This window comes from Choristoneura fumiferana, chromosome 7 (assembly GCF_025370935.1).
Source record: "Choristoneura fumiferana chromosome 7, NRCan_CFum_1, whole genome shotgun sequence".
NCBI classification, from domain to species: Eukaryota; Metazoa; Arthropoda; class Insecta; order Lepidoptera; family Tortricidae; genus Choristoneura; species Choristoneura fumiferana.
In genome coordinates, this window is record NC_133478.1 from 12963979 (window position 1) to 12989395 (window position 25417).

At 36.7% G+C, this 25417-nt stretch overlaps 1 protein-coding gene and 1 pseudogene across 3 annotated transcripts in view; both read left to right on the forward strand.

Moving 5' to 3' along the window:
- moody (G-protein coupled receptor moody) overlaps positions 1 to 11102 on the forward strand; it is a 56940-nt gene extending 45838 nt beyond the window's left edge. Inside the window, exons 3-9 of one of the 3 annotated variants that reach the window (XM_074090216.1) lie at positions 1128 to 1268; positions 2918 to 3088; positions 4463 to 4590; positions 5085 to 5238; positions 6199 to 6419; positions 6738 to 6881; positions 8643 to 11102. In XM_074090216.1, the coding sequence (XP_073946317.1) occupies positions 1128 to 1268; positions 2918 to 3088; positions 4463 to 4590; positions 5085 to 5238; positions 6199 to 6419; positions 6738 to 6881; positions 8643 to 8938 (1255 nt within the window). In that variant the 3' untranslated portion in view covers positions 8939 to 11102. Of the gene's footprint in view, positions 1 to 1127; positions 1269 to 2917; positions 3089 to 4462; positions 4591 to 5084; positions 5239 to 6198; positions 6420 to 6737; positions 6970 to 8640 lie in introns of all 3 variants that reach the window. The other 2 variants (XM_074090217.1, XM_074090218.1) reach the window with 2 other exon arrangements.
- A 1644-nt stretch (positions 11103 to 12746) lies between these two features.
- Positions 12747 to 25167, forward strand: LOC141429733 (uncharacterized; annotated as a pseudogene).
- The last annotated feature ends 250 nt before the right edge of the window (positions 25168 to 25417 follow it).

Consider the following 25417-nt stretch of genomic DNA (forward strand, 5'->3'; position numbering starts at 1 on the left):
TTCATAACAGAGCTGCTCATTTTCCATCATGATCAATACCTATAAAATTCGTCTAATGTACTAAATCGGCGCAACGTGGTAATCTGTAATTCTGCAAGTCTTTGTATGGGTGGGTTTGCATATTTCTAGCACGTATTCGCTCAGACGCTTTTGATAGACGGTGGAACAGATGCTTTTGATTTGTCCCGTTTTTTTTATGCTAAGCTCCCGCCTTCACAACAAAACTACAATAAGTTCTCAAGCTTTACTTATTTCTGGTTTTACAATCCTTCAAAAGACTTCCCATTGCCTTACCGACGACAGCCTCTACGACTTTTAGAGGTATTTTGTTATTCATTGGAATGTAAATAATTTAGCATAATTTTAAAATTGTTTGTAATTGGGGATCGAAAATTCTCGGGCTCGGAGGCCAACAAAGCGTCGGAAGACAGTTTTCGGCAGTAGCTAATAGCTATCAGTCGGAAACATTCTTGGAAAAAACTGGCTAAATACCTGAAAGTGACAAGCTCGTTACAAAACAAACGATTTCTGGTTCTCCTTGTTTTCAGTTTCAGTGCTTCGTTCACGTTCCTTGAAGCATAAAAGAGAACCTTTTTTTCTTCCTAAACTTACTCGTATTTATTTTAATATTTAAGAAGAATAAACACGGACTATTACGTACGATTGTTCGTTTAAGCTGCTTTGGTAGCATAGGTATTAGGTAATATAAGTAAAACTGTAATTGAGCTATGCAAAAACGGCTGACATTAGTGTTAGACCATAAAATCAACCGGACTGCTGGTGAATGGTTCACACCGGCTTTTGAGCCAATCCTCTCCTCCGAAAGTGGATTCAATTTGACTTGCAGGATTTGAAACAGACGAATAAGATACCTTATATATAATATAATTATATATAGATAACGTTGCAATAAAAGTTTGTAAACCTAAACATAAACCTCTAGGATAAAGTTTCCAATGCTGTTAAAGTCTAAGTCAAATTATCTTTATTCGATTTCAACAAGCACTTAGTCTTATGAATCTCAAAAACTACCACCGGTTCGTAAAAACCTAAAACCTCTACAGGCAGGATTTAAGTAGGAAATAAACGAAAGTATAAAATTGCTCAGTTTGTGTGGTGTTTCCCAGGTTTTCGCCAGGCCTGCTGACTTTCGCGGCCATCATGACAGGCCTGATCATGTCGGTGGGACTCTTCGGTAACCTACTCACCGTGGTCGCGCTGCTCAAGTGTCCTAAGGTGCGAAATGTGGCCGCAGCTTTCATCATCAGGTAAGATCTTGGATAAAATATTCTTAAAGGTTACACCCACCAATGGCGTGATGTGAAAACAACTTTGCCACCGGGTTGCAAAAGTTTTTTGCGTGAAGTCAGTGATGACAATTATGGTTGGTTTTGTTATTTGTTGTTGTATCGGCAATTGGAATATACTTATATCATCTTCATCATCTCCAGTGTCATCTCGAGATAGAACCTTGTTACAGACAGATAACAGATAAAGTGACAGTAATAGGGTTCCGTTTGTCACCCTTCGAATAAGGAACCTAATAAAACATTAAATTAAAAAATCAAAAACCCGACTGCCAAAACTAAAAGAAAGAAAATAAGCCTAGTGGTCTAGAACATTGTTAAGTAGCTAATTTAAGTTCAACATTCGGGACCCATTACTAAGAGTTTTTGAGCGTCACGATTTACATGGGTCCCGACTGTTGAACTTTAAATTAGCTACTTAACAGTGTTCTAGACCACTAGGCTTATTTTCTTCCTTTTAGTATTGGTAGTCGGGTTTTTTGATTTTTTAAATTTAATGTTTTAATTTACACTTTTTTGCTATTTATGTGAAAACGGTAGATTAAAAGTATAATATTTAACCTATATATTTAAAATGGGCTAATTATTAGCTTTCATTTGATACCCATATTGTTACAATACAAAATATTTTTTTTCATTCCTCTGCCATTTTTTTTTCGCAGACGCCATATTGAAATATTATACAGCCTATGTCACTCCGACAGTTATGACAAATCCAACGATACCTCATAAGTTAAAATCCGTCTAGCCGTTTAGGCTGCAACGGAGGACCAAAGAAATGGACATACATACCCACATACATACATACATACATACGCTCGAAAAACATAACCCTCCTTCGGGCAGTCGGGTAAAAAAGGCAACCGCCCATAATAATAGTGTAACTCAGCAAGTACCTTGACTTGGCTCACGAGGTGACTGCTAGTGGGATGTTGACTCGACGATCATTGTCCCGATAGTCGTTTCGGCAAACGGTCTAATAGCGAAGAGTCTCGAACAACATCTCAAGAGACTCTCGCTAGATGGCTGGATCAAGGGCCAGATACAGAAGGCGGTACTTCTGGACATGGCACGCATCGTCCGGAGGTTCCTCACTCTGCGGCCCTGACCACCGGTAGCTTGGGCCGATACCGGCGGTAAACTAGGTTAGGTTTACTTTTTATAACTATTATAAAAACCTAATCCTAAGAATGAAAAAAAAAAAAAGAATATAATAATATTATTTATGCTTTCTCAAAATTTATATTGGAAAATCTACATGGTACTGACACGTAAATAATAGTTTGGTGATACATGGGAATTTTATTGTTATGCTCATATAGCTCTATTGATTTACTCACCTATATGGTCAACAGAATGACTGCATCGCGGTTCTGATTGAAATTTCTACATACATCATCTAAACACAGCCTACGTGCTGCAAACAACAATAGGTGAATCACTGGAATGTTTGCTATTTTTCTTTCATTCGCTCTGAAAATATGGGACAAAGGACACAATACCTTCGCAAAAACTTTAAAAACATTGTACCTGCAACAGCAATGTTATTGCAAACTACCTTTAAGGTGTATTTTGTTTTGAATCGAGGTTTGACAAATTTTCTATTGCAGTCTCTGCTGTGCGGACTTTCTGTTCTGCGCCATGGTGCTCCCTTTCGCCATCTCCGGCTTCTGGACTCAGACCTGGTTGCACGGCGAAGTGCTGTGCCAACTCGTGCCTTTCCTTCGATATGGAAATGTAGGAGTGTCGTTGCTGAGCATCGCTCTTATTACACTGAATCGGTAAGTGTATAATAAAGTTTACATGCAATAACTTTAGGTGGATACAGTAGAGCCATCTGGCTGTAGCAGAACCATCTTATAAGCATAGGTATATATCTAGCTAGTATACTAGCTTATACTCGCTGAAGTAGATCATCACCCCTACCCCGAGTGTAGAAAGGTCTCTATAGACCTCATCCTTTTTTCGGTGGGATGACTAACTTGTCTACGTAAGACTTCTTCAATTTTTCTAAGTCAAATTATTGGCTACTAAAAATAGCCTTATACCTGCAGCTGAAATAGCCTTGAACCTGAAAATATTTTTGCGATTTATTTTAACTCATTTGGTTACACGAGGCTGGCACTTGAGGTATCCCATCTTAGGCCTCTAGGTTGGCAACGTATCTACAATACCCCTGGTGTTGCAGATGTTTATGGGCGGTGGTTATCTCTTACCATCAGGAGACCCACTTGCTCGTTTTCCATCCAGTCGAATAAAAAAAACACGACCTCCAAGTTAAACCTAATCTAAAAGCTATTTCCAATTTGTTTCTGTTTCATTTTAATGAAAATCGAAATCAACGTTTCCATCAAATATTTGAGAAGTCAATTTATGAAACAGCTGCCGAAAGTAATATCAAGCACGAAATTGACAAAGCTCGTAAACACGTCGAGTAATGCAATTATTACTGGGACTTATTTGATTCGAAATTAATAGTAAGTAACATATATTAGATCTCGCCCTTAAATTACTTATTTGATAAGTTTTAGTTTAAGAAATAGAATTTAATTCTATCTGGTAACTATTATTTTGCACGTCTTTTCGTCACTCGTGTTAACAATACAACCAAGCGTCAATTCCAACATCTAGATATTGCAACAGCTGGCGGGACGTCGTGATAGTTATTTATTGCCGAGTAAATGAATGTCGAGATATGCTCATGACAGGTTGTATATTTGATTTTCGTATTTCGTATTCCGAACAATAACGCTGCCTTTACATGTGAAAAAGTATAAACGACTCAATTATTGTACAATTACAACTATATTGTTTTTGCCACGTTGAGTTAAGTACTTCGTTTGCTTTTTAACAAAAGAGCAAATAGCTTTTAAAGAGTTCATAGTTATAATATTCCTTCCATTGAATAATATCTTTCCCATGATCAGGATATCTGGAAGATATTTCTAGAGAGTGTATAGGTAAACACGCTGTTGTACTACTTTCTGTGCAGTGATCAGTGCATCCTCAGGGAACTCTTTCAAAAATGGACTTCACAAACACTTTGAAAACTATTTCGCGTCAAAGTGGAATAGATTTTTGCAAGTGTCGTCCGTGCCCAAGAGTTACCTATCCAGGTTCATATGATCATAATTGTAAGTAATGTGTTTTTTCAGATACATAATGATAGCGCACTACAGCTGTTATGCGCGCGTCTACAACAAATACAACATCGCCTTAATGATAATCTTCTCGTGGATGTTCGCGTACGGAATGCAGATTCCGACGCTCATTGGGAAATGGGGTAAGATCAAGAAAGCTGCAATATTTAAGAACTTGTCTGTGTTATTAGCACGCTACAGCAACGATTTTTCTTATCCTTTTAAAGTAGACTTTTGAATCAGCAATCAAAGCAGATAGTGTCTGTTCTAATTCTGTTTAAAGTTCGTTAAAAATTATTGACGTAATCTTCCTGTCTTGTTCTCTTATGAATAGAAAAAATATCAAAAATGAGCTTTCTTCTTACTAGTTAAGTACTTAAAATTATCTATCGATTCAGAAATTTTATAATCTTGGAAATTGCTCCATTTTAACGATTTTCACATTGATAAGATTTTAGTCTGCTCATGCCAATTAATGAAGTATAGCCAGAACGTCGAAGGAAAGAAATGCGCGGTTATTTCCTGGAATCTAATAATTAATAGATCTCTTCTATGTAAATGTTCTGTGAAAGACTATGGAACAGATATGATTTTACTTTCAACAAATATTTTAATAAAAAAAAACTTTATTTTTCAGGTAAATTCGCATACGACACTGAACTAGGCACTTGTTCCATCGTGCCGGATGACAACGGTCGCACCGCGAAGACTGCTCTCTTTGTAATCGCTTTCATAGTGCCTGCGCTCCTCATTCTTCTATGCTATGCTAGAATCTTCTGGGTAGTACACAGGTAACTAAGTTATACTAACTACTTTCTGCCAAGTTTCTTGCAGCGCATTTTTTCATTTCTTCTTCATGGTCTTTCCGAAACCGCTGGTAGTATAAAAAGGGACATCTAAAAGAGCATTTTCCGGTTTTCTTGCAGAATGAACGTGTTCATGTTTCTTTTATTTATTTTTCAATCAGGGCTAGTAGTGATTAACCTGAACGGGCACCAACAAGTAGGGATGGCGATCTGAGATCGATTAATCGAAGAATCCATTTTTCAACGGAAAAAATCGATTTTTAACATAAGTGGATTTACATACTGAAAATACGCGCTAGAAAAGCAAATCATGAAAAGAGATTTCTGACTTCGATTTTTTTGTGAATCGATTTTTCAGGCCTCGAGAATCGATCTTTTCTGGAAAGAGTCGCCATCCCTACCGTAAGTCCTTTTTGAAGAAATACATAGATAACAACTTTCTCCTTTCCAACTTTCAAAGTTAGCTTCTTCGGGAAGTTAAGGGATAAAAGTCATTACGATCAGTAATTCCGACAGACATGTATCTTGTTTATTCCTTTCGTATTCGTAGTTAGACACTAAAAGGGCGAAACCGTGAAAGACATTAAAATTTAATAGTACAACTTTCGCGTGTTTCCTTCAAGATTTTGACGTCCTGAAAAGGAAGTTTAATTTAATAGTAGGTACCACTTAATTATTAATCATTATTAAGTCTACGAGTAACATTTAATAATATTGTAAATCTGTTTTAAAAAAATATATATACCTCGTTGACTTTCTTGCCGGTTTCTTCTCAGCAGAGGTTTTTCCGAACCGGTGGTAGATTTTTTTTGACATTCATAAGTGCTTGTTATAGCCTAAATTGAATAAAGATATTTTGACTTTGACTTTGAGTACCGCAAGCAATAGTTATGGGGAGTTCATAAATGTCATTTATGTTATGCATAAATCTCCTCTCTCTTTCAGTTCTGAACAGAGGATGCGAGAGCACCAACGATCCCAGCACACCAGCCCCGGAACCCTGAACTCGGAAAAGCGGTCCACAATCAAAGACAACCGGGAGACCAAAGCGCGACGAAACGAGTGGCGGATCACCAAAATGGTGCTGGCCATCTTTCTGTCGTTCTTGGTGTGTTATCTGCCGATCACCATCGCGAAAGTTGCTGACAATCACGTGCAATATCCAAGTGAGTTGATAAAACACTTTAATAGTTTTTTTTTATATATTTGTGTCCTGCTGCTGGCCAAATGCCAATAAATAAAAAAAATTATGTCAAATCTAGCAAATCGAATTTCAATCACTTCATTTATTGGACTGGCTTTAAATTTGGTACTTTGGTATGAATACCTAGTACCGAACTAAACTACTGTAGGTAGATACTTATATGACAAACTGCGTAGTTTGCAAGTACAGTCAACAAAAATACTCTCTGCAAAAATGCTTGTATTATTATTTTATTTACTGCGCTATACCATCACTAATTTCTAACTCCTTCTCATTCCAGTATTCCATATCGCCGGTTACCTCCTACTCTACGCGAGCGCTTGCGTGAACCCAATCATATACGTTATAATGAACGCGCAGTACCGCGCTGCGTACGCGGCGGCTCTCTGCTGCCCTCTATCCCGCCTGGCCGGGCTCACGAGCGGTGCGTATCCCTCTACGCCCGTCGCATGCGCACCATCCAGGAAAACAGAGCGCACCTCCGCATTGGCCTCCTATATTAGAACTTGAAGGTATCATCATTTGTACCTATACTAGAGACTATTTTTATGTGGAAGAAAAGACTTAAGTACAGATATTTTTATATGACGGTATCATAACTACGATTTGAAACTTTGCTAAGTGTGTCCCTGCCGAACCGGTTACAAATAAGTCTACTGAATAGTCTCTGGAAATCTTCTGCTACAAACTGCGATCTTCAGTAAGAAGTCCGCGATATTTCAATGAAAGTACATTCACTATTTCTCACTATTTGACGAAGCAAAGACCACAGATCAGATAAAATAAATATATACTATCGAACCAACTAACTCTTGACCCACTATGGAACCAATTCACGGAAAATGTCACGGTGTCGTATTGCCTCTCACAAGAAAAAATTAAGTAGGTAATTATTACAAAATGAAATATATACACCTTTATGCCACTAACCGTAAGGTCACCTCCCATCCTAGTCGTCCATAACGGATTTTTCCCGAGTGCACACCCCATCTCCTTTAATAGCACCTCATATAAAATTTTAAAACAACTAAATAAAATTTGGCCCATAAGGTGATTCAACCCCCCAAAAGGTCAATGCATACACATCTAACACCTCCCTCCCTGCCCTCGACTGTACGTTCTACAATGGGTCAGGATTCAAATGTTCCGATAGTCAGTGGCTAATCCGACATACGAAAGTTTAAATAATCATGATGACTGATACGCCGCCGATGTTCTCACTGTATGTCGCGTCTCGTCATCAACACACCATTGACATGATCAATATTTATTCACGCATGTTTGATTGTCTGACTTCTATGACACACCTCACTTGAAACCTTTCTCCACACGGAACAATAAAAACAAAACAATATTGAATTGAAAACCTCTCCTGATATGCTAAGCATGGTATGACTTCAATATGATTCAATTGTTCGATCGATGAACGTGCAAATAATTATATTTTCAGACCTTTCTTATTATAAGACCTGTCTATCAATCTTTCTATACCAATTGAATGAATTGCATGAATTGCGTTTGTGAGAAAATAATTATTTATGAATTTCTACATCCCCGTTTTGGTAAGTATGAAATCTGAAAGGGCTACCAAATATGACATAAACAAAATGATAGATAAAGGATATACTTACTTATTGTATTTTTTTATTTTAAGCAAGTACTTTAACTATCTCAATGTCTGTAAGTAGGTACTTGACTATTACCGTTATTAAAGCCCATTAAATTCAGTTTTAGGGGCTGTTTCACCATTCATTGATTAGTGTTAACTGGCGGTTAGGTGTAATGCCTTCTCTATTTGTTTTGTTCGAATAGACGGAGACGGCATCACATTTAACCGTCGGTTAACGCTAATCAATGGATGATGAAACAGCCCCTTAGAGTACCTACCTAACCTTACTTTTGAAAGTCACTTTTGATACTAGTTAATTTAAAATTCAATTAAACAGATCACAAATAACAGGAAAATGGTACTGTTTATGCTAATGTGGTTGTCTATAGTTGAATTAAATATGACGGTCGTAATTCAATAGATACCTACTTAACTATTACCTATTAATTAATATTTAACTACTCGTAACAACACACAAACGACCAAGTCACACAACAAATATAACATAAATTACTTACAATTTACTCTGTAAACTCGACCAAACGACAAGTAACTAGTCCCGCATTCTTTTTAGAGAAATGGAACGAGCGTCACGGATACAGCTACAGCAACACACGAACGGCGCTCAGCCAAGTGTCACTGGGGGAGTCCAGGGTCGACCCCAGGGCATCTGCGACCCCCTCGGGGCCACGGTAGACCCCCGGGGGCCTCCCGACTCCAGCGCACAAAGAACGGACTCCAGCTCTCTAAAAACCACGAGCCCGTACAAACCATCTCTGAAACATGGTCCAACGACCAGTCCAGTACCAAAAATCACAAGGTTTCAATTAGGCAGCTACGGACAAGGATGTGACAGAACGACTAATGTATAACTCGTCGCTCGCTAGAGGGCGCTAAACGCAAATAAAATTCCAAAGAGTATTTATAAGCATTTTTAGCACGCTTTTGTTTGCCAAATTAAGCATTAAGGTGTTTTACACGTTTTAAATAAGTTTCGATGCATTTTTTACTATTTTTAACGATGGCAAATGTAGTTTTAATAATCACTCACTGAGATTCCGCCAGACATAAGTATTCATAGAATTAAGGATGCGATCGATTTAAAGTCTATATATTTTTTATTTTTTTTATTGTTTTGTGTCATTACATTTGTTTTATATAAAAATAGGCTAAAATCTCTTAAATAGTGTCCGTCCTGCTAGCGAACGACGAGTCGACAATTTGTGAAATAGTTTTAATGTTTTGTAAATAATTGTTTTAATTCTGTAGTGTTATTTAATTTAAAATATTTGTACCATGAATTCAACTTAAAAACTTTAGTGTCTTCAGTTAGGTACCTAATTAGTTGAATTGTGGTATTGTGAAACATAATTTTATGATTTAAATTCGTTTTTTTCCGCGTACCTTGATTTTAAAGAAGCTCGATATTTCGGCACAGTTGCATTCGCCATGATCACGAGACGACGCACGCGAAAGAGGTACGCGGAACAAAACCCGAATTAAAATTATAAAATTAGTAATAACTACGATAGCATAGTAAAAGAGAACAAGTAGGTCCACTCCGACCCTTTAGGAGACTTAACTGCCTACTCCAGCGCAGACGCTTAGGGTTGTCGACGTCTATTTTAGATTAATTACCTACCGGCAAATGATTTTAATACAAAAGTTAATTTAAAATTTGTCTAATGTCTGTGTCTAGAGAAACCAGACAGATTCTATGCCGTTTATAGGTAGATAGGTATCTATTATTTTTTTATGTGTCCTTGCACGAAACTATTACACTACACTTATATACCACTAATTTACAACTATACCTTTTTAATGTATTTTATTAGTACTAGTTTTTTTAATGTTGTTTATGTCTTTTTGTTTGTATAATTTGAATTTTACAGCGCATTGGTGTTTACTGTAATGCTGTATTTTTTGTTGGAATAAGTAAATTAATAAATAAATAATACCTAGTAGGTACGCGAACGTAAAAGGTGATCATCTCTTGCCTTGACTAAAGAAAACTTAATCCTCCTTAAATTAACAGTGTGTGACACGACAACACACGCGATGTACTTTTGTTCGTAGTGAGCCTACTTGTCCTCTTTTACTATGACGATAGTCTAAAACATTGTATTGTGAAACATTCCTTGGAAACCTGGAGAGATCTGTTTTATATTCTATTTATTTATTTTTAAGGACACATTCCAAACATACTTTTGCGACCAAAGATAAACAGGGGTGTAATTTTTGTCAGTGTAATATTTAGAGGTTGTATTTAGAAATAACTTAGGTACCAGCAATTCGATACTAAACACATCCTGTAAATAAACACTGGACGTTTTATTAAGTTAAAAATATTTTATCAAGTCTGTAAACACAATCTAAAGTAAAATAGACCTTCATATAATTAAATAACTTCTAGTCCAATAGGATACAATATTTGCCAGATTTTATGTAATTTGCAGCACACTACGATCCTAAAGATCACTTACGTTTTCTACTTATCTTCCAGTCACTATTTAATCGTTAAATAACACATAAATCGAGATTTTAACTATACCTAGTAGGTACAGTTGGCAACAAAAGGAGTCGCCTAGTCGTTTTCGACATCGTCTTAAAGTAAGTATTGTTTCGCAAACATTCTCTTTTCGCATAATTTTTTAAAACCATCAAACTAGTCGGAAAAGTAGTTCTCAATTATTTTAGGCACAATGGGTACTGCTGCTGACAATCTTAATAAGAAGTTGGGGTACATTATTCCCTTATTATTCCAAATCAGTGTTAACTTAACTCAAATTTACTATTGTTTCTTGTTACTTTCCTGTGCTTTCATGGATTTCTATCTTGCTTATTTTTAAACCATACAAAAATAGGTGTGGTTATTTTACGTATTTTTTGTGCCGATTGTACCCCCGTTGGGCAAATTTAGTAAGTGTTAAAAATAATCACAGTTTGTATAGGTATTTTGTTATCTAAATGCATGTTAAACTTGTCTGTGTTTCATACTAATGAAACAATAATGAAATATAAAGTAGGTAGTCGTAAAAAATAAGATTGTCGAAACCATAATAATATTTTTATTCAGAATACTTAATAGAAAAAACAGTATTTTAGAAAAGGATGACCTGATACGATGGAATATGTTTTTACTCGTCTGAAGTTGAAATTTATTAGGTCTGTTGGTAAGTTTAATCATAGTAAAAGATTTTTAACGCTTTGTTTTGTTAAAAATAAATTGTTATAAATTAAATGCCATATTAATGATAAGAAAACAATTTTAAATAAATTGACAATCATAATAAAATGTAGGTAGGTATTCGAATAATACTGCACTATTTATTATTTTATATTTTAGCTAGTGTTACTGTTTAATTTAAACCATGGACAAATTTTTATATAAATAAAGAAAAATAAAAACTTCGAGTTGAATTTATTTAGTTTTATTAACATAAGTAGATACTTACCTAAAATTTTCCTTGTTCCACTTAGCACGGTAAGTGCCATAGCACTGCCATAGCTAAGCTTCGCCCGTCGTCGTAGTACCTACCTAATTTCCGATACCTAAACTAAGGGACATACGGAAATATTTTGACTAAGCTGAAACGGAGACACTTCGCTCGCCTTTCATGTTCGCTCCGTTTATTGCGTGACTTGTTAGTTAATCCTTCACGCAAAAACAGTTTGGACGAAATCTCTCCAGATTGACATTGAAGTCGCAAGATAAGTAAGTATAAATATTTTCCTGTTATGAAATATTCGCAATTTTGGAAAGTTTTGTTTGGCACATTGCGGATGGTTTTTACCCAAGTTTTACCGGAAACGACATGGAAAAGCAGGATAGAAAAATAATATCGGCTATCTCACTTTAGCGCGGAAAAATGATTTAAACTGCGACTTCTCAGTCGGTAGAGGCTTTGTAGGTAGGTAACATTTTTTTTATATTTCTAAACGAACATACCTTTAACTTTACGTTCCTATTTACGCGTACTGAATAAATATTAAACAATTTTATTTAAAGTTTTGCCTTATCTATAAATCTTCTATTCAAAAGAAAGATACAAAACATAACAAGTTATTGAAAACCAATAGTTTTAAATATTGTTATAAAGCCTAAAATACTACAGTCTGTCCCTTTATATTCCATTTAAAATGGAACGTTCCAATGTGGCGACCAATTTATAATGACAGAAAAGCCAGTGGTGCCAACTTAGGGGTTTTACCCCTAAATTTAGGGGACAAATAAGGAGCATGGGATTTTTTGAGGCTTAATATTTTTAGGGGTATTTAGGGATTTTTCCATACCATGTTTGTGTGATATAGGAAACTAAATTATTACTGAAAATGGAATGTTCTTGATACCGCAGTGTATCCCATTCTCTATTGCTTGAACTCGTAAGTGCGACTGAGAAAGAAACACTCGACCAAAAGTTCCGATTTACGATACTGTGATTTGTAACGCGGTTGAACAATCTTTTACGGCTTTCACGCTATATTTTGATTTTTGGGTCTGTGGCGTGTCTGTTGAGTGACTGAGTCTTGTGTTTGCAAAATCAAACTGATCGTAAATAATCTATAACTTAAAACATTAAAGAAATGGAGACATAATTTGTTTTATATTTTTATATATAGGGGTTTTAACTTGAGTTCTAGGGGTAAAAAAAATTGGAGTTGGTTACCCTGCAACTGACAGTAGTGAAGTGAAGTGACACAATATACATCCGTGCAATGGATGGAAATGGAAATACAAAGCTTTGAGCAAATGAAAAGACATTTCGTACGTACTTAAGTAATAAATTTGTTTAGTGAAAGTGATTTCTTAATGTGTTTTAGCTGAACGATATATTTAGCCAGTAGTATGTCAGTTTGTGAAAGACTATTTAGAGTGTAAAGTGCTGTTAAAATACCACACCGAAAATGGACGTCGTCGGCAGCGAGATAGGCCAGAAGATGCGGGTAAAAATGAGGGTTTACTTATTTTTTTCATTAATTTGGTCTAAAATGGGTGTACTGTAGATTCTAGTTATGATGAGACCAAACTAACAAGCTAGAAGGGGCAAAAATATATTAGCATGGTATTCAGTTGTCAATAGTTGTCCATATTCACACCATACGAAATAAATTAAGACACAATATTGACGACAGTTGCATAAATTACGTTATCGTTAAACATAAACTATTGATAATAACTATATATAATATTTAATAAATATATATAACAGTCAAATAGCCCAGCTTTCCACGTCATTTAAATTTATAAAATTATTCAGTCACATAAAGTATCTGTTGTGTATCTGTATGTTTTCTGTGTTTCTTTCAGTCTGCTATCAAGGCCAAACTCACGGAACTAGGCTGTTACGTTGGTAAGTGCTAAGAATTACTAATTCATATGGAGCTTGTATGCATAAAAAGGATTATACTTATTGCCAATCAATAACTTATACAACCTTACATACTATTTAGGACTGTTTAATTTTTTGCTACTTTGATGTCAAAGTTGACTACTGTGAATCCGACTCAGAATCTTGTCATCAAAATCCTTCCTCTTTTTACAACATCATGTCAATTGTTTATTATAATATGCATTATGCAAGATTCTAAACATCAGGTCGACAACTATCTGAGACAGAAGAGCCAAAAGTTGCAATCAACAAAATTTGCTAGCTATTAAATAGCTGTAGAGCATTAATTAAAATGTTGGATTTAATTTAATTGGGTTTGAGTCTTTCAATGAGGCTGGCATAGTCACGCAGGTGCACTTAAGCCTCAAAAAAAAATAGAAAATAATGATAATAATAATTGATTAATAAATTCGTGACCACATATTGCTAAGCACTGTGCTCGTAATCAGTTGGTAGCAGCATTTTTCTGCATTATAGGAAAAACTGCCGACAAACAGAACCTGATTATCAAGTTCTGAATGTGTTGTGGACTTGGTAACCTTTCACTAGGTGAGATGGATAATGTATCCATTGCACCTGTATTATTGTTACCTATAAATAAACAAATATTTGTACACCTAAAGGCAATCCCTTAAATTTTAACATCCACTTGCAGCCTTAATCAAGATCGATCTCTGTACCTTACCTATGTTAAACAAATAAAACATTCAATTATTCATTCATTCAATAACCATCTTTAACACATCAAGGTGCCTAGAAGAATACAACTGTGTTTTTTTTCTATTTTTTTTTTGAGACGAGTGCTCCTGTGTGACTATGCCAGCCTCATTGAAAGACTCGATGTCCACATTCATCACTCCTATTGCAATGTCCAGATTATCTGGCTGCAAAGGAGTGCTTGATGAACCTGTAAATTCGTACTGCATCTTCCGATACCGGACAACTCAAAATAATATTCACTGCACCATTGAACAGGTCCAAATCACTCAAATACCTCTCGCGGATACCCTTAGTCAATACACACTCCACGAAAAAATGTATTAAGTCCTCAATCTTATTACAATCCATGCACATGGGGGATTGAACTACTTTCATCATATTTAAAAATTGATTCAATGGAACATGTCCTGACCACACAAGTAAATCCCTGGGGAGGCTGGCACAATCGAACCAGGGCACCCTGAAAATTTTGTTCTGTATTGTGTTGTACCAGATGCCTTTTGTTTTTGATATCAAATTGAATGACTCTTGCCTCAGAATCCAACTGTTGGGATTCAGTTTTAAGGGTGGTTTCCATTAAAAAACGTAGCAATATGTCGTATGAATAGCTAAGTATACCAATATAATAGGCTAGACAACTAAAAAACTGTTTAGTCCGTCAGTTAGATAATTTAAAAATATTGTGCACATATTTTTCTTTTGATTGACAAACAAAAAATGAATTGAATGAATTGTTTAGAAGTTTCGAGTGAAGTCACTATACGTATTGTACGATTTTTACCTAATAGTGGCATCACAAGCCCCCACTCCAGAAGTTTGATGATCTATAGGAGGTATAGATTCTATACTTTTGTTGATGTTTAATAATTTGATAAACCAAAAAATATGAGTCCCATATTTTTCCATAATCTAACTGTCAGAAAATAGAATGATATATATTTAACCCAGTCGTCATCCCTATTAATAAGACTGGAGAGCCCCAACTTTACACATCGAGAAGCTGTATGTGGCTTCCAAGCCACCGGTTGGCTTCCTTTTTTGAACATATTTAGCTGGTGTTCTTTCTCAGTACATTCCGATACCCTGAATAGAAGATAATGGTAATAGATACTAGTTTTCTGCACCTTGAAAAACTTATTGCACCAGTTCTACATAAAGATAATTCAATCATATTGTTGGGGATAGTGCAAAACTGCTTATCTACCATAAGTAGTGATCGTTATCAACATGCACTTTTCATAGCAAAGGGTATGGTTGGCAGAAAAAACAAATACATGTGAATATTCACTTTTTGTTCTTACCTATAAAATAAATACTTACCTTCTTAGGATTACACCTCTAGATCAGCAGTTCTTAACCTTTAATTTGACAAAATTTCTGTCTTGCCATGTACCACCAACTGTTTGAAGGTAATACACGGTAAAAGTAAAATTGTAAATGAATGAATGGTTGCGACCGCTACTTGACTGGCGCGTCGTTTTGCAAATTCGTTGTTGATGGCTTCGCGGACCACTTCGAGTTCTTCCAGGGACCACCAGTGGTCCGTGAACCACCAGTTAAGAATCACCGCTCTAGATAGAGAACTCTTTACGGTACAAAAACTTTTTCGCTCTAATATATTTTTAAAACGTGAACTGCTGACAGCCAAATCTATTGGACAAATTTGAGTCGTTTATTCAGTATAATTTGGGTAAATGATTATAAATATGTATATAAATCGCATAATTTGTGAAATATATAAGTTTAAAATACTTGTGTATTTGTTTTTTTTTGTCAACCATACTTTGCTACAAAAAGTGCATGTTGATAATGATCACTAACCATAATTAGATACTGCATATCTGCACTTAATGTTAATTAAAAGAATATAGACTATGAATTGGTAATTACTAAACTGATCAGATATGTGGAATTATCCAATGCTACAATGCTAGTATTGTAGATTTGCACAATCCCTGACAGTATCTTTCTTATTTTTTGTGTACAAGTAACACGGATTCTATTGTCTTGAAGATGATGAGCTACCAGACTATGTGATGGTGATGGTAGCTAACAAGCGGACCAGGGCGCAGATGGAGGATGACCTGCAGTTGTTTCTCGGAGATAATACAGAATTGTTTGTGAACTGGCTGCATCAGGTGCTAAAGAAGTTGCAAGAGGTTACCGTCACTGCACCATTAAGTAAGTTGAGAGTAATTTATACTTAAAATAATGCAAATAATAGTCAAGATTCCTTTAGTAACTCGCACTACACAGTTTACACTTAATTTCGCAGCCTTTTGACTTCTTGCTAATAATAATATAATCCCATATTATCCTTATATTAGTTGAAATAATTCAATCTCATTCTATGTTTACCTCTCCTTCCTTAAATTTTTCCCTTTAAAATATTTGTAATAATTATCAAATATGTATTTTAATTATGGTAGACTAAAAATTATTGTGTTTCATTTTACAGAACCAGTAGAGGTTGAAAAAGTAAAGGAGAGTTCTTCAACAAAAGAAAAGAAACAGAAAGTAAAGAAGGACAAAGATAGGCTGAAGAAAAGTGAAAGCTCAAAGAAGTCGAAAAAGAAAGATAAAGACAAAATACACAAAAAGAAAGAGACAAAGAAAGTCCATAAGAGCAAGAAAAAAAGTAAAAAACACGAGATGATCAGACCAAATATACCCCCATTATTAATGAACATGGAGAAAGAATCAGAGCCTTCTATAACGGATGTGTTTGCGGGACAGATTTTGAAAAACCATGGTATCAATCTTGATACACATAAAATTGATGCGAAAATTTCTGAAGACAAGCCATCTATCCAAGAATTAAAGCGACCAATACTACCTATCATTGATCCTGCAACTATTGCCAGTCAACCTGAACCATCACAGTCTAGCCAGGAGAATATTGTCACAGTGAGTGATCCTGAAGTTAATGAAATAACTTCTGCCTCTGCAGCCCCTAGGGATGAACAAATAAAGGAAATGAATGAAATTGAAGCTAAAATTCAGGGGTTGAAACAGAAACTCGCAGAACAACTAGACTCTATGTCAGAGGATGAAGACTTTTTGACAATTAGGACAGAGGCTGAGGAGTTGATGAATGATTTTGCTGAAGATGTCTATCAGGTATTGAGGTTTCCGTACAAAAATACTTTTTATTTATATCTATATCCTTTCCAACTAAAAATCATCACATTTTTGTTTTAATACTCTAAGGGGCTGTTTCACCATCCATTTATTAGCGTTAACCTACGGTTAAATGTGATGCCGTCTCCGTCTATTCGAACAAAACAAATAGAGACGGCATCACACCTAACCGCCAGTTAACACTAATCAATGGATGTTGAAACAGCCCCTAAGTATCTAATTATTTAAATTTAACTTCTATAAATTTACACTTCTATTGCAATCTTAAAAACATGTTTTCTGCTAACTGTTTTTGTAACATTCTCATCTTAATATTTTACAGGAAATAAGCCAAGCTGCACCACCATCCACTCCTCCTATTACCTCTCGCAAATCTCCCTCCCCCCCGAAACCTAAAGAAACCCCCAAAGAGGTAGAAACCCTCCCTCAAATTGAGCTGAAACTACCCAAAAGACCAGTTAGAGAGAGACTTGGCGCTAAAGAAGACAAAACAGTGGAAAAGGCAAAAAAGGCAGAGAGTCCCGAAAGGTTGTTAATTAGACATGCTTAAGGTAGTAAGGAGAGTGCACTTGACTATATTTATTTACTTCAAACATATCATTATTATAATTGTTTTCATTAAAAGGTTGCTGCAGAGTAAGCATATCATCTGATGGTATAAGATCTGGTCTGATGGTATCTGGTGGTTATACAGATTTTTTTTACTTGTTTATTTTAGACCATGCTTTAAAATGCATAATTCGTTAACAGTTTCGGCTCGTTCATGCACGAAATTGTATTTGTTTATTGAAAGAAAGAGTGGCCTAAAGGAAAGTGGAAGGGAGATCGCCTTCACTTACCTCCCACACGCTTCCATGCGCTAGTCTATTCTACTCAAAAAAGCTTTGTTCAGTGCAAAACAAAGACAATTTCAAAGATTTATGATTTCAACGGAACATTTCATGCTCCTGCTATTTTGACATAACTACATGTAACTTGATCACGGGTGGGCTACCCTATATTTCTAGTAGAAGAAATAATTCCACTAACTTCTTGGTGCATTATTTCAGGTTTACGCCAGAAAGAGAGCCGGAAAAACCGCCAAAATCGGCTCGGAGTCGCGTGGAGGAGCCGCCAGAAAAACAACGAAAAAGCTCGCAATCTGACGACAGTTCCGAAAAGGCAGAGTTTACCTCGAAGAGGATGTCGTCTAAGTAAGTTTTTTTTCCATGGGGTATGAAACGCGTAATTTTTTCGCTTGTAGTTTCATCCAGCCTTTCTCACTATCTCTCTCTGACGACGAACGACGAAGATACATATCCCTTGTCTTTTGAGGTCTATGGCAAGTTTCTACGATAGTAAAGCACTTAGCAGTAGTTAGTAACTCGATTTTTACAACTTCAATGGCCGCAATGGCATTGTGAACGAGAAGACCTCGCGAATTATTGATTCTTGTCGGTCCCGAGCCACTATGCCGCTGGGTAATGCTACGTCAGAGACGGTGACGCAACGGGGTCACGCCGCTTCGCCACCTGAACAGTTTTCAATATATTTCTTTGTTAATTATATGTAGGTTTATCTGTAATTTATTATTTATATATTATGAAGTTGGTGCGGATTTCCGATCATGGTTCCATGGGGACTCGGTCATTTGAAAGGCATTGCGGTCGGCATGACTTGAGCAAGGCAAGAGGCCGAAGCTAACACAAAGAGGCTTTTGGTACAATATTAAAATAAATGAGATGAGCGCTATTAAGAAGGTCTATCTCCTAATACACTATGTATGTATACACTAAGTGTGTCCTGCGTGCATACCTACCACGCCTATGTACCTATCGATACAATAAGTAGTAGTACAGGTATCGATTCTATCGATTATAACTTTAGTTTTCGGTTATTGCCAGGGTGTCAGTTCTCGAACGCGGAGCGGGACGCGCGTGCGCGAGCGTGGTGCGAGTGCGGCCGCGGCCGCGCGTCTCGACGCCCGCATCCAGCCTGCTGTTGCGAGCGGTTGCCGACGCACACAAGAGTCTGCTTAACGTGAGTTTTGAGACAAAACGATTTGTTACTTCAGATGCCTATGCTATTTCACTCAGAATTGTCCAAGAAATGCTGACATTAAGAGATTTAGACAAAAATTTAGGATGTATATAGTGAAGTCTTCTCGTCGTAAGCGCTATTCTTTCCAACCCTCTCTTATGCGCATGCTGCAATGCAAAATGATTAACTTTACTTTAAGATTGGTTTTTTGGAATCTTTTTGTATTTTTTATTTCAATTCCAAATTTTTACTTTTACGGTTATACGCGTACGGATTACCGAGCCTTTCGATTCCAGTGATGGTATTTTCTGGACCATCAGTGTGTAGCGGTATAGCACGCGGTACGGATTACTGGATTCCCAGTGATGGTCTTATCTGTTTTTTCTATATATATTTCAGTTTGTATTTTCAATTTAACTTTACTTTGTTTCGTGAAGCGTCTTAAGCCTTTATAAGGCCCCATTTATTGAAACATACTATCACAGAATCAAAAGCAGCTATCGAATACATACCTAGCAAAGGATCTTTTTAAAGCTAGTAGTATTTTCAATAATTACAATGAATATTGTAACTTATTACTAAAAGAATAAGGTAGAATTTCCAAATCAATGCATGTGGTCGCTAAATCGTCTCTGCCTTATAAAGGGTTAATTTTTGTAATCATCTTGTCGTCAGTCATGGATTGGATCGTCAAATAGTCAGGATATAACTGACATAATCTCCAATTTTTTTTGTCTCGTTAATTCCTAACACTCCAGTGGTACATAGACCTGAGGCCTTATTGTCTGTGGTCTAACGCATTTGGAATCACAATCGGTGTAGGATGATGGTAGAAAGAGATGCTGAATGCGATCAGTAACCGGGCGTTAGGCAATACGGCCACAGATTCTAATCTCCCGTTACATTTCGTTTTTTTTGTCAGTACGTACGAGTACGAAATCTTGAATTTAATTCCAGACCCCGCCTAAAGTGGAAACTGAGCCCGCTAAAGTGAAGCGAGCGCTCGTGAAGCCAATGCGGCGCTGTGTCGACGCACAAAAGATCGTCATACAGGTGCAAGCGGACACACCCGCTCCATTAGATGGCGACGAGAAGCGTGACAGGTTAGTTTCTTTGTATATCCGCCTGAGGCCCGCAATACAAATATTTAAAAAAAATTGTCAAAGCCATTTGAATCTAATTGTTTCGGGAATAAAGTCATATTGACGGGGTGTAAAACAATAGAAAAACAAGAGAGATGTTATTATCTTTAAGTTATTATGTAATTCTATTGCACATTGGTCCGTACGACGATATAACCACAATAACTACGATTCTGAGAGTTTTTAAAGTCAGATGAGTGGTTTGTAAGTTTTCTGTGAAGCCCCGATGGCTTTGCTTACTTTGACATCTACTTGTGTAATACATGAAATTATTTTATCTACCATAAGTAGGTATCTAATATTTAAATAAACTGTTACATCATTCCTCTGCACTGTGACGACTACATTAACCCCTGTTTCAACATCCATTGTTTAAATTTATTTGACGGATAAATGTGATGCCGTCTCTGTTTGTTTTGTTCGAATGGACGGAGACGGCGTCACATTTATCCGTCAAATAAAATAATCAACGGGTGGTGAAACAGCCTCTAACTACTGATTAGTGATTACTTATACGATTCAAGTAGAAAAAAGTTGAAATTCGAACATAAAAATAAACTTGTATGGAGACTGTCTTCTTCCGGCTCAACTTCTTACTTAATGTGGTTCAAATTATTATAAATGGTTTTAACACCATATCTATGTTATTATTAAAGCATACCTAGCCTATATAAACTTAGCTATGTTCATTTTAATTTCAGATCTACAAACGAGAAAGAAGAGTATACGCCAGCAATTTTAACAAAGAAGATCATAAACACAGACTATGTGCCGAGAAGCAAGGAACCGAGGACGTCCAGTCGGCGAGACGATAGTCTTATTATAGAAACTCTGTAAGTTTTACGGCTATACACTTGAACACCAATTAATATTTGATCAATCATTAGAATCACAAGTGGCAATTTTTCATGTAAAATTGAAACAATGAATTACAGATAGATACAGTTGGACCATTTGGGCCTGTCTACATGTAAAATAATATTTATTTATATACTGTTGTTTTTCAATTTTCAGAAATATCCATAACCCAACAGTGGATAAGCAAAAGGATACGCAATTTATTGTCACCATGGACGGATACGATCCAAACGTTTTCCTAGCAAAGAAACTTTTGACAGAGGGCCTTCTTGATGATGACGTCAAAAGCAAAGAATTGACAACGTCTGTGTTGAAACAAAACCGAGTGCTGACAAGGAAGTCGTCAAAGAGACTGAAAAAGAACCAACTGATAGCGAGAAAGAAATACCAATAAGTAGCGAAAAAGAAACTCCAAAGGAGATCAATACAGGACCAATAGAGGAAAGCAAAGAAGTAGCAAAGCATGAGAAGAAAAAAGCGAAAGATAGTCTAAAAGACTTATCTACAGCTCTTGAAAAGAAACGTCTAAGTGACACTAGCGAAGAAAGTGACACCCAAGTAATTATAAGCCAAGAAACAACAGCTGAAGTAGAAAAACAAATGAGACGAAAGATAATCTTAATGTTTCGCCCCCTATTAGAAAAAGAAAGAAGTCACCTATAGTGTTTGATGTGGAAAAGAAAGAAAAAAAGGAAAAAACAAGAGAGAGGACGGAAAGCGTAGGCAGCGATAACCATGTCACTGTCACGACGACCACAAACACGCATAAATACGATGCCGTACCGTCACGTAAGTACACTCAAGTATAATCTAGACTAGACTGTAATCAGAAATCCATATTAATGAACTACAACTTTTTAGCGTCTTGGGTGGTGTTTGTGATGATTGAGTCAGCATGAAAACGCATGTGTCGACCAGTAGCTGTCTTGCACATGCTAATTTATCTATCTCCTCTATCTCTACATTGCAAGAACATAATAATTACACAAACCCATGCTTTTTTTTACATAAAACTAACCTTGACTGCCCCCATCTCAACTGATGTTAAGTGCAGATGTGACCAAAGGTGTGAGATACTTGTTTAGTAACAGCGTATTCACTCTGGCCAAGTAGTGTTGTGTGGTGGCGGTGATAGTTGGGTTTTGTGATTTGTATGAGTTTTTACAGTGTGGAGGTGGACAAGCTGCAAGAACACATCGTACATTGAGAACGAGACTGTCACTAAACAAAATTGTCGTCTCTCAAAATTACACTGAAAGAATTTTAACACATAATTTAATTTTGCAAGTTGACACATTTTGTTTAGTGACAGTCTCGTTCTCAATGTGCGACATATTGGTTGCATAAACAAAACAATAATTATCTTAACACGTTCGGCCCCGGCAACGATACACTAAGCTCTTACGCTATGTCTACGCATACCCCACAGCAGTCACTTCTATGCCAGTGACACGTATACGTGTCACAGACGTAATACATCCCGGTGCCAGTGACACAGTCCGTGACTTTTTAGTTCTTACTCCTATGCCAGTGATAAGCATGTCGTGTCAAAATAATTCGTACCTCCTAAAGGCTGGCAAAGCGTATAAGGGCTTAGCGGAACGTTGCCGGAGCTGAATGCGATCCACTAAGCTCTTACTCTAGGCTAGGCATAGCGCATACCCCACAGCAGTCATTATGTCACTGGGGCCGAACGTGTTAAGCTCGCGGGTGAGCAAAGTTATTGTATATAGTTAATTGATATGGACCTCCGAAAAGTAACACCCCGAGGGTTTATTGCGTAACGTAGCACTCGCGATCACAATAAAATCGTCGCTACTTTGAAAAAGCGCGTACCTTAAAATGAATGATTTTTCTGAGTGAAGTTAACGTACATTAATTTAAGGGTCAATTTTGATGACGTATTGATTTGAGATACGAGATTTTTTCAAAGTAGTGACGAAATGACAGTTTTCGCATACAAAAACTGTCATTTGCTTGTGATCGCGAGCATCAGAAATGTTAGACAATACGGTTTTCCTGTGGCGTACAGAGGACGTCACTTCGTTTTTTGTGGTGGTGAGGTTATAGTAGATTATTGTCGTGGCCTGGAAGTAGGCAATTGCTGGCTGAGTATGAGTATTAAACGGACGAGCTTGCGAGTCCGTTTAACTAATACGAAGCCAGCAATTGCTATTCCAGCCGAGACTAATATAAAGCTTTTCTCAAAAATGGTGAATAATTCTAAAATGAATAAACTTTTTCTCAAATATATATAACATTTAATTTTATTCCAATATTTTTCTTGTGCTTTCCCGCCTTTTTCATTTAAAAATAAACTGCAGGTATATTTTTCCACCGAAAACACCACAAGCTGTTTCAGACCAATAGAAAAAATCCGGAGTTCCAACAAAATATCTGATACCGGCCATTAGACTTGGCTGAATACGACTTGCCCAAAATTTCCATGGCCTTTTAAACTTAAAAAAAAAATTGTGACTGATTGCAGGCGCGCTAATTCATTATTGTCGAGCTAGCGCGCCTGCAACCTTTTAACTTTTTCATTTTTCGCTGACCATAAACTATACACTTCACCTTCTGATATGTAAAGAATAATGTCAACTTTTACGGATATTTTGAGAAAAAATGCATTACTATTGTGCAGTGACGCAAGCAGAGCGCGCCCTAGTCCCTTGCCGCGCGTTCCCGCTGTGCCGCTATGGCGCGTCGTGCGCGTTCGTTCATCCCCGCTGCAAGTTTGCTGCCGCTTGCACGAGGCGGAACTGCGTGTACGCACACGCCACGCCGCCTCAGCCGTCCATCGGTGAGTATCTTATGGCTCAAGGTGTTAATTAAATAACTGAAAACCTCAGACGCCCCAAAAATTGTTTTTCATTTTAAGTTAGTTGATTGCATTTATTTTTGAATATCTTCATTATTTTAAAAGATATTCGGGTGTTTTGCTAAGTCAGTAATTCTACTTAATTTCTAACTCTACGCTCATAATAATAATATGTATTTTGTAAGTTGCGCTTTGACGTTTTTAGAAGAAAATCACACATTGACAGCAAAACGGCCAGTATCAAATTATCGGAACAGTTGTTGCAGTCGTAACTTTTAGACTGGGCACAATAAAAAAGGGTTTTAAAAACACAGCCTGATTTAAAACATGGTGTAATCGAATCTACTCTCGATTCTGAGCAAACAACTTTCTGGTTTTCAGTTATTTAATCAACACCTTGTATACTAGAGCTAGCATGAATGAGTTAATGCTAATGTCTTTGTGAGCATCACTTGGCTCTAATAATGTCACATGATTTCACCTCTTATTTCTAACGCCATCTAGTGATATTTCGCCTGTTAATTTACTCTCATCGACGTATTATTTATGAGCTGTGAAAACGTAATTCTCCAATAGTTTCAACAAGCTATCTAGGATAGCAACTACAAATTTAATTTTGCGGTTCATTGAAGATTTAATTGTGAAAATTAAAGTTACTTTATTTACTCACGCGTATATCACCGATAGCGTTAGAGAATAAGTACCTTATTAACAGAGCACTGGCAAAAACAGCGGCCACAAAAAGTACCTGCTTAAAACTTACAACTTCCATTCCAGCAATTTTAAACATTTTTTTTTATCAACAGCATCCCACGTAGTCCCATCAGCCAGTTTTCAAAAGCAGCCGTCGTCGATCCCGGCCATCTGCAAATTCTACCCGAATTGCGTCAACCCTGTGTGTCACTTCTCTCACCCAAAGCCCTGTCGCTACGGCAAGGCGTGGTCTCAATAAAACAGAGTGCAACTTCTATCACGCCGAAACGCCTCTAAAGTGGCGGTACCCAGTGTAGTCAATGCTTAGATGTAATAAAAATATGATTTTATTCTGGTGTTTCATTATTATGAGTACTCGCGTACTTTATAAAGAACGAATTAACACTAAGAATAAGTGACCGAGTGTACATTCAGCAAAGTTGTTCGGAAAAAAGAACTAAGAATATGGTAATAGATATCCAAAATAACAAAGCTGGTAACCTATGTACGTCTATGTGAGGGCCTAAGCTAGCTGGCGCGGGCGCAGGTAATTCGTCGCACCCGACG